At 26.5% G+C, this 10,201-nt stretch overlaps 2 protein-coding genes across 2 annotated transcripts; both read right to left on the reverse strand.

Annotated features, from left to right (window-relative positions):
- Nucleotides 1–5,166: 5,166 nt before the first annotated feature.
- On the reverse strand, nucleotides 5,167–7,936 carry LOC122505352 (protein ABHD13). The gene is made up of 5 exons (XM_043616875.1): nucleotides 7,326–7,936; nucleotides 6,408–6,639; nucleotides 6,143–6,336; nucleotides 5,914–6,071; nucleotides 5,167–5,569 (listed from the first exon to the last, which is right to left on the reverse strand). The coding sequence occupies exons 1-5, from the start codon at nucleotides 7,489–7,491 to the stop codon at nucleotides 5,297–5,299; spliced, it is 1,023 nt and encodes a 340-aa protein (XP_043472810.1). The 5' UTR covers nucleotides 7,492–7,936; the 3' UTR covers nucleotides 5,167–5,296.
- Nucleotides 7,937–8,307: 371 nt separating this feature from the next.
- LOC122505351 (protein roadkill-like) lies at nucleotides 8,308–9,692 on the reverse strand. The gene is made up of 2 exons (XM_043616874.1): nucleotides 9,633–9,692; nucleotides 8,308–9,439 (listed from the first exon to the last, which is right to left on the reverse strand). Exons 1-2 carry the CDS (start codon nucleotides 9,658–9,660, stop codon nucleotides 8,361–8,363), a joined length of 1,107 nt encoding a protein of 368 aa, XP_043472809.1. The 5' UTR covers nucleotides 9,661–9,692; the 3' UTR covers nucleotides 8,308–8,360.
- Nucleotides 9,693–10,201: the final 509 nt, after the last annotated feature.

Consider the following 10,201-nt stretch of genomic DNA (forward strand, 5'->3'; position numbering starts at 1 on the left):
TTGAAGCCATTTGTAGATTTATTTATTTTCGAAATCAATTAAATTTAAATTTGATGAGAAATAGAAATCGTGAAAAATTGGGACAAAGCCGGGAATTTTGTTGAACGAAAATAGCAGACACCCTGAGTGACCGAGCGATGTACCTTAAAGAAATCTTAAAAAAGTTGAAATAATCATTTTCTGTTTACGGAAAATAATAATTTTCATCGCGATTATAATAAAGATCAGATTCAATTTCCCTAAAGATTTATTTGAGATCTTATTCACCGGAAGCACAATCGCTATTGGAAGCTTTTGCTCCTAAAAGATGATTCTGATCTGCTCCTGAAGACGCTAGTAATTTTTTAAAACAATTTTTTAAAATCTTGCTCAGGAAGTCTCTGATTTTTAAAATATTTTCTTTAAACCTAAGCTTGTTAAGCTTAGTTTATATCTTCCCATAGCATTACAATTTAAATATTTTAATTATTTCAGTACTTGAATTAATTGAAAATTGAATCTATTTGTTTATTTGAAGAAGAGGGCAATTAAAATTTCGATTGAAAAACTACATAATATAAACACTGTCGGACGAGAAAGAATAAAAATTTGAAAGATGAAAAGTACATAACACAAGAGATTTTTTTTGCTATTACTTTTGGGTTAAAATTAACACTATCTTATGAATTAAATTATTGTTATGTATGATTGACCTTAATTCTATGAAACAAAGCTTTTATTCTAAAGAAACGCATTACCCCTATGGAAAAACATACTTACGAAACATGTTACAATAGTCTTAATTTTCTTTGTTTTTGTCTACTAGTCTTATTCAGAAAGATTCATTTTGCATTAAGTACAAGTAAATTGGTCTGATCCTTAGAATCTACATTCACAAAATAATCTATTTAACATGAGATAAATCCACAAATGTCAAGAAAAATACTTTTATGTATCAGCTTGTGACGCTTGTGATTAGAATTCCTTTATGTGAAATTTTCTCTGAAGTTAAATGGACTGTTTTGTGACTGTATCTTAGAATCTAACTAACTCAATATAGAAAAAATGCTCTGGAATAGAGTACTCGTTGAAAATCTATTTTATCTTCGTATTTGGTAATATAAAAGATGTATAAAATTTAATGACACGTGCAAAACTGTTGCTAAATTATAGTATTTAAGTGAGAAACGAAACTATTTTAATTTTTTAATTTTTATGACGTTGGTCACATGGCTTAATGGAGCAAATACTATAATAATCGGTACTCCTCATTAGCATATTTAATGCTGTGAACAATATTGTCGAGACCAATGAGTTATTATTTAATCACATCGAAACTACTGTTTTCTTCTTTTACCGTCTAATTAATTCTGGACTCGTAGATCACAGTTTTGTGACTGTTCTTTCTTAATTTCCACAATATTTGTTTAATTCCCCACACAGCATCAAAACTTTCATAAAAATTTATTAAAGATTTACTTGCAAACTTCCAAGTATTTACTTGCAAAGTTTAGTGAAAATTGTGTAAAGATTTAAATGTCCCACTTCAATAAACGTTTAGCGTGAATCTTTCTCGAATATTTAAATGAAATTTTCGCCTAAATCTATGTAGGCGAAAATTTACTGCTCGGGTCCTCAATGCACAAACATAACAAAAAAGTTAGGCGCAACCCAGTAAAAAAATGTATTTAGAAAAAAAGTATTGGTGGTAACTCAAACTGAATTAGAGATTTCTAAGCAAAGTTGAGAATATTTATGAAGAGCGCGAGTGACCTGAAATAAAAAAATGCCGATTGCGAGAAGGACGAATTAATAAAATATTTGTAAAAGTTGCTGCAAGAATTTTTAAAAGAATTATTTTCCTTACATACTGATCAGCGTCATAAAAATTAAGCTATTGTATGGAATAAATTTTGACACGTCTTCTTAGTGTACAAATGACACAGGGTTGCCACGCAACCTGGAAACCTGGAAAATTTGGAAATGTCAGGGAATTTTATAAAACTTGAAAAAACTTGGAAAAGTCAGGGATTTTGATCGAAATCCTGGAAAATTATAAATTTCTTCTTTAAAAAGCCTTCCTATAATTTATTTATTAGAATTTAAGTATTATTTTCAATACATTTTTAATTAAATTTCTGGAATTAATTAAATTATTTTCAAAAGTTTTAATGAAATTCCTTTTAACAAATCAATTTTTTTTCAAAATAATTTTAATAAAATTCTTCGTAGAAATTTAATTAATTTCAAAAATTTATCAAAATTCAATTAATTTCAATGTCTAATGTTTCAATAAAATTTCACAAAAGAATTCAATTATTTAAAAAGAAATTTTAATAAAATTCATCTTAAGAATTCAATTATTTTCAAAAATAATAAAATTCTTCGCAGAAATTCAATTATCGTCAAAATTTTAAAAAAATTATCGTCAAAATTTCACTTATCTTTATAAATAACAAAATTCTTCTTCAAAATTCAATTATTTTAAAAAATTTTAATAAAATTCTTGACAAAATTTCAATTATTTTCAAAAACTTTTCTCAATTAAATCAAATTTTTTACAGAGATTTTTTTTTGAAAATTATAATCAAATTATAATTTTTGAAAGTTTAAGTTTTTCATACTTTTAACTGAAAATTTGTGTAGTTTTTATTTTCTAATATAATATTTAATTGAAGAATTTCCGAATAATCCATGAAATTTCGTAAAATTGAATTGTAAACAAAAGGATTTAAAAATTTTCAAAGAAATTTTTCAAAAATTATTAAAAATAATTTATGTAAAGAAGAATTTTAGTTCAAAATTTTAAAAAATAATTGAATTGAAAAATGATGATAATAATTTTTATGAAGTTACAGTAAAAATATTCTTATAATATAAAATAATGATTTTATCAGTCGGTAATTTTTAATTATTATAAAACATATTGTTTTGTAACAATTTTTTTAAAATTGTTTAATTTCAAAAACGTTTGAATTTGAATGTTTTGAAGAATTTTAATTCTTATGAAAAAATAATGATTAAATATTTATTTAAAAAGAAGCAAAAGAACATTTTTCTGAGTAATAATTTTTAAACTGAATGAGAATATTTTTGAAGTCAAGGAGAAGTAAGAATTTTGTCTGGAATTCAAGGGAAATTCAGGGAAAAAAACCAAATTGAATTTTTGTTGGCAACAAATGTAGTTTTAAAAACCTGGAAAAATTTCGTTTTTTAATCTGGAAAAGTCAGGAAATTTGAAAAGAGCAAAACCGTGGCAACTCTGGCACATGTGCATAATTAAATGAACTGTTGTCAAAACTGTTTCGACGCAAATGAAATCTCAAAATTTTTTCCGAAATATTATGCATGTCTTTGAATTTGAACGTCGTTACATATCAGTAAACAAAGCTTTACACTATTAATTATATAGATGAAAATTAAAAATACGTCTCATTTATTGCATATTATATTGATGTAGTTAAATTCTGCAAGGATCGTGAAATGAGAATAAAATTTTCAAATACGTTATGTATGCTTAAACAAAGTAATCGATTGCATTTATTGTAAGATATTTGTCAAACGAGTTGCAAGTAAAATAATGTAAAGTATTCACTAAAAAATATTTAAAATAAATTAAAGAATTTTCTCAATTTATCGTGATGACAATAAAATTATTTATAAATATATATATATATATATATTTGTCAAGAATGAAAGTTGTTGCAAATGTGAATCTCAATGTTATTAGTCGTTAAACTTGTTATTATATTAATTCCGGGCATGAATGTGAAGAAATAATGCATTTAATTGTTATAAGGTGAAAGTTATTTAATGTACAATTTACCTTTAAGGTAACTAGTATTATTGCACTATGTACCCATTGCATTTAAAACGAGTTATTTTAAACCAAATTACCTTTAGTTACTAAGATAAAGTTGGTTACAAAATTTTCTTGTAATATTGATACCTTAAAGTGAAATATTTTTCTTTGAATAAAAAACATACTAAAACTAATTGTTTCATCTTTTTAATTTTTATTACTCATTTTGTTATTTATCAAAAAAAAAAATTCGGTAAATCTCAAGTAAAAATTGTAATTTTCTCGATTTTTCTTTTGACACCATAAAAAATTATTTGTTCAAAATCTTTTGTCAACGTCGAATAGTACATGTTTCCAAGTACTTGTTGAAATTTCTTCATTAAAAAATATTAAATAGTATAAATATATTGCATATTTTTTATTATTTTAAAATTCAACTATAAAATTTGTTTTAAAATGTTTAATGAAAAAATTTTAAACCTTAAAGAAACAAACGAAAAAATATGTTTAATAACAATTAATAAAAAAAAATAGAAATTAGATTATAAAATGTTTGCTTTTAATATAAAAATTTCTATATTTAAAACGTTAAATTTACAATTCAAATATGCTCATATACGTTTGCTGATTAAAAACCCGATAAGAGGTTTGATAAAATGATGTAGGAAATAATATTAAAAAATCAAATATTTTTGAATTTTAAAGCATCATGAATCATGATAGTATTATTAGTTATTCCAACACGCTTTAATAATGTTTGTTTAGGTGAATAAAAGTTTCATCAATATTTACATTATAAAGTAAATTTAATTGTTTATACAATCTTTTATAATAAAAATAAATTAATTGATTTAAATTTTAACTACTACCTTTTCGGAATTAAAATATATATACAAGTTTCGTCAAAAATTTAAAAGAATTCAAATATTTACAGAATAGTTATTTCCAAAAAAGATGGAATAAAAAATTACATTTTATGTATACAAATTTAACGATATTTGTAGTCATTTTAATTCCTCTTCATACCGGGAATTGTAGGACTTACAAATACTGTAAATTTTTAAACATAATTTTTCAAACTCTGAATCACATTTGTTCTTTGTAATAAATTTTGTTACGTATTTAAGTAATAAAGAAATTAATTTATTTCAACAACTTATATTTACTAGAATGAAAATATAATTTACTTAGCGTATATAAACATTACAACTCTTACTTTCTTTTGTATAATAAAACCTTACATTTGATTATAGTTATTTTACCTATTTAAATATTGTAAAAAATATTTAAATTCTGCGGTAAAAAGTTGATTCATTTCATAATTTAATTTACATTCTAAAATCATAGTTTTTACAATTAAAAATAAAAATCAAGTTCGATTCGAATAAATCTATTTACTATGTATAATTCTTTTCTGAAAAAGTTTCGAATAAGCGATGGACTGATTTTTATCACACTGATAGTTGTTTCGTTACTAATTTCTATAAAAGATGTAAAAAATGAATAATTTATGGACTAAACATTGTCAATTTGCCAACATGTAGAAGCAGTTCGAGCAGGAGGTTTCTCTCTGATATCTTCGAGAAACGATAATATGTTTTGAAAATAGTCAGCACGGCGCCATGTTTCATTATGAGAGCCCGCAGGTATCGGCACCATTTTTTTACAAGGACTTCTGCAGGCTTTGTATAATTCCATCATCATATCTGGTGGAACTAATTTATCTGCTAGTCCAGAAATGAATAGCGTAGGTATCGTAAGTGTTCTCATTTTCTGTAGTGACATATACTGAAAACAAGATAATGGAAAAATATATAATCAATTAAATCTTTTTATACTCCTCTCCCATTGTATAGAAAGTTTTTTTGTTTCAAGTTTTCGAGTCCATTTAATTTTAGAAACTAAAGTTAACATAATTAAATATTTTGATAATATTAACATTTTTTAAAAATTTTATCAAAAATTCAATATAGCGTAACTTTTCAAAAAAACAATGTTGAAAATTTTGAAAAAGCCTTTGATAAATTAATTTTTCTACGAAATATAACAATTTCACGAAATTGCAGATTAATCCCAAGACTTAATGCGAATTGTGATATTTTTGACGGAGTCAAAATAAAAGTTGAACTTACTTTATTTTTGTAAAAAGTTAGTGGAAGGTATCGTAATTTCGGTCCAATGAGAATGGTTGACATATCTGGAATACTAGTAAACGTATTTTCTAAAATAACAAACCAAATTCGCTGCGCATATTCGGGTTTACTAGCTAAATCTATTGCGACGGCTCCACCTAAAATTCACGAATAAGATAAAAAGGAATTTCCAGTGAACAAAGATTCGGTGATAAAAGTAGAAAAATACCTAAGGACCGGCCGAATACAATAATTTCATTAGAATTTATGTCACTTCGAGTTGCTAAATACTCGATTCCCGCTCGAGCATCCATGTACAGACCCTCTTCAGACGGTGAACCCTGAGATAATCCGAAGCCTCTGTATTCTAGCATTAGTATATTACACTGTAGTTTTTCATAGAGACCAACTATATTTTGAAGCCTGAAAATAATTTAATTATTCGTATAATAAATGTTTTTTATTTTTAGTGGAACTGTATAATAAAATAAAACCTGTGTCCCATATTTCCAGCATTTCCATGAAGGAAGAGCACCGTCGGTGCTCTTTTTATTTTATCCGCAGTCTGAGGAATGAAGAACATGTGTAACATCGTTCCATCTTTCGATCGAATGAACAAGCTTTGGTAAGGCAAATTGCATGTCGACGGAGCAGGAACATAAACTCGAGAATGCTTTGGAATTTCTGGATAATACAAAAGTTCATCTTCCATGTGATACAGCACACCTGTAAACAATTATACAAGGAAAAATTAATTTTAAAATTAGCGACGAAATATTTCTGTTAAATTAATATTCTACAGATTAAAGTTCTATTCGATTTCACAAAAATAACCTTGACTTATTTTTTAAAACCAAGAGCTTCACTTTTGTTTCTTATCAAAGTGAGTATCGTATGGGGAGATTACTTATGAAATTGTTCTAAATAATAACTAAGCAATTGAATAAAATCAATAAAATAAAGATAGAATATTTCAAAATAAAAATGAATACTAGTATAGTAATAAATGTTAAAAATAAAATTTAAGACATAAAGAATTGTTCAAAAAATTTAGTTTTTAATTCTTGAAGAATATTTTACCCCAAGAAAAAATACAATATAAAAAAATTTAGAGGATATTTTCGAAAATCCTGGTCATACTTTATATTGATGACTAAATAAGCATAAAAAATTACAGAAGAATCCGTCGAATCTTTGAGATAATTTGATGATAAGAACACGCATCCGAATATTTGTTTAGAACAAATAAAAGCATTTGAGATAAAAAATAGACTACTACTATATTATATAATTTATTAAATTTTTATTGATTTTTCTAAATAAATATTTGATTTTAGCAGGTGCTACTTAGAATTAGAAGTAAATAAAAAGAGCTGTTCTTACAAAGTAGAATTAAGAAACAAACGACTTACCGGTTGTGGCGAAGCAAAGCAGGAAGAATGTAAATATTCCGCCATAGAGCCAATACAAAATTATACAACCAAAAAGATAAATGCCCGAAAGTGCCCAGCATCTTACGGCAAAGCTACTTAATGCTCGAATAGGACGGCTACGAGTCAAATTTATACGAATGGTCATCACTTTGTGACTTCAATTGACTGTTTATTACACAAATCATTCAGTTTCCTTTGAATTAACCTCAAAAATTGTCAGTAACATTTGTCGAGAAAATATTTATCTTTGCTTACTAAATTGACATTTATACACTTTATTAATATGTTGATACTTTTTGAGGCAGTTAATTTTTTGACTTCAGTCAGTAAATAGAAGGATTAGACAATTATTAAAATTTATGGGTAAAAAGTTTACAATATTGATTATAAATAAATAAAATAAAATATTTCTAAGTCTACATTCAAATTACTGAAATATTTGATTAGAATTATGTGAAGATAAATAACAACTAGACAAATAAATCATCTTTATGTTTTGTCACTGTATGGAACTTTTATTTTTCATATTTGTATATTTTGTAATTTCAAACAGTCTCGCTTATATATATAGCAGAAGTGGAGCATTCTCCAAATAATACTGCCGTTTCTACAATGATTCTGTCAGGCTGTGTTCACAATAGGCGCCTTCACGTCTTTAGGGTGTTGTCACATGTTAACATGCAAGTGCATGCAAGCATAAATATTACATATCTCTATAAGAAAGCAAAGTGTTCATGAAATGAATACAAAGATACTTCTTGGCAGCGGTTTTATAAAAATATATTTAACAATCTAGAAATATATTATATTATAATAGACAAATTTAAAATAGAATTTCTTAATTCTTTTACACCTTAATCTAATAAAAAAAAATATTATATTAAATAAAAATAAGAATTTTTGGTTTTGTGTATATCAAATATACATTATAACAATTTTTGTGTATAATATACACACACTATTAAATTTTTTTAAAGTCAAAATAAAGTAGTGAAAAAAAATAATTTGCGAAATTCATTTCTTCGTAGTTCGCGTTCCACACAGTATGTCCATCAATAATTCTCTCTCGAGAGTTTGGAAAGGTTCCGTTTTCTTAACTTGTTCGAAATGTTCATCAATATATTTGATACATTTGTCTTTTAAATTTTTCGACTTGTGACAATTGGCCAGTTGCAATATGTAGATGACGGTCTCAATGGACAGTGAATTAGAAAGACATTTTTCACACTTTGATAGCAAAAGAGGAATATTATATTTATACGCCAACTCGTAAAGACCGAACACCATGCTTTCTAAATCCACCACAAGACCAGTGTAAATAAATCGTAATAATTCCTTGAACACTTCCGGATCAACGTCATTCATTTCGATGACGTTCAAGTTTGTGTTCGTCTCATTGCTGGAAAACATTTTCATGAAAACCGAACTAACCGAAGCGAGAATAATCCTATGGACCGAAAATTGACGTCCTTGAATTTTAAATGTTACATCACTTAAAGACGTATTGTTAAAAAAGGATTCGAAACTTTTCTCAATTATTGAGCAAGTTTTCGTTTTATTGACAGATTTAGATTTATTAATGTGCTTCAGCGGAGTGACTGTTAGGCTCACATTTAAACAACCGGTTGGTTGAGTGAGTTTAATAAATTCTTCCTCCTTCATTGAATCATAAAATGTATACGTTGCTCCCAATTTTATTCGTGTTAATTTCATACTTCTTGTGAATGTTTTCTCCTCAAAATTTGAGCTTAGTGACATTTTCATTTTCACTGCAGATGAAAAATTATTTCCCAGGGAAATATTCTGAAGATTAACATTAATAAAATTTAATTCACACGAAGAACAAGCGGGTTTCTTTTTCTCCAGAAAAAGATACCATTTCATTTTAGGATTTCCCTCAATACGAAATGTATGCGATCGCATGAAAATTTTATTTTTCTTTTCGAATTCCTTTATTATCCAATTAAAATTTGTAACTCCTGGTAATTTTTTAATGGAATGATGATTATTATTATCATCTTGCCCACTTTCTAAACATTCACTTGTGGAAGAATTCATCTCCATATCTGATATTTGATTAGGTTCCAAATTTTCTAAAATAATTTAAATTAAATTTAAAATTTATTTACATTTTTGTTCACTTTTTGTTAAACTAATTATTATAAAATAGTTTAAAATTGTTTTTAAAAAATTGCAAAATATAAACAGTGAATTCTAACCTCACATATATTTTTTATGCAATTCTCAAATATTTTATAATTAAGATCAATGTTTTGTTTCATTTACCTGTTTTTATATTAAATGATTCTTCCATTTTTCGATTGTTATTTAAAAATCAAAATCGAGCTTTAAAAAAAAATAATAATAAACAATGCGCGAGTTTATATTTTTCATATTTTTGAAAACATATTAAGACGATTTCATAATGGTAAGATAAACGGACGAGAGTACATGAAGGTGCTTTCACATCTCTGTTTAGATTTTTAAATAGGCCAAAGCAGTTAGGGTACAGTCACACGATCTCATGCAAAACTAAAGGCGCTTGCACACTTCCAAAATTTTGGGCGAGCAGCGAATTTTCATGGCCTTGAAACTCACATTATTAAATATGATTGGCTCTACAAAAAGCTGCGTGAAAATGTACTTTGTCAGAGCCAATCATATTTAGTAATGTGCATTTCAAGGCCGTGAAAATTCGCTGCTCGCCTAAAAATTTGGAAGTGTGCAAGCGCCTTTATGCATGCAGGTTGACATGGTAGCGTTCAAGAGTGAGAGAGATAGGAAATTATTCTATCTCTCTCGCTCTTGAACGCTACTATGGCAACCTGCATGCATAAGTTTTGCATGGGAAGGTC

Source organism: Leptopilina heterotoma, unplaced genomic scaffold (genome assembly GCF_015476425.1).
Source record: "Leptopilina heterotoma isolate Lh14 unplaced genomic scaffold, ASM1547642v1 Lhet_353, whole genome shotgun sequence".
Taxonomy (NCBI): Eukaryota; Metazoa; Arthropoda; class Insecta; order Hymenoptera; family Figitidae; genus Leptopilina; species Leptopilina heterotoma.

What these genes read in the sequence shown, in the direction of transcription:
- LOC122505352 (XM_043616875.1), bottom strand. Translation starts at nt 7,491, where the DNA reads ATGACCATTCGTATAAATTTGACTCGTAGCCGTCCTATTCGAGCATTA. An exon ending in GCTTTGCTTCGCCACAACCG is followed by an intron (nt 6,640 to 7,325) that starts GTAAGTCGTTTG and finishes AATTGTTTACAG; the next exon opens with GTGTGCTGTATCACATGGAA. An exon ending in GCTGGAAATATGGGACACAG is followed by an intron (nt 6,337 to 6,407) that starts GTTTTATTTTAT and finishes AATTATTTTCAG; the next exon opens with GCTTCAAAATATAGTTGGTC.
- LOC122505351 (XM_043616874.1), bottom strand. Translation starts at nt 9,660, where the DNA reads ATGGAAGAATCATTTAATATAAAAACAG. An exon ending in ATCATTTAATATAAAAACAG is followed by an intron (nt 9,440 to 9,632) that starts GTAAATGAAACA and finishes AAATTATTTTAG; the next exon opens with AAAATTTGGAACCTAATCAA.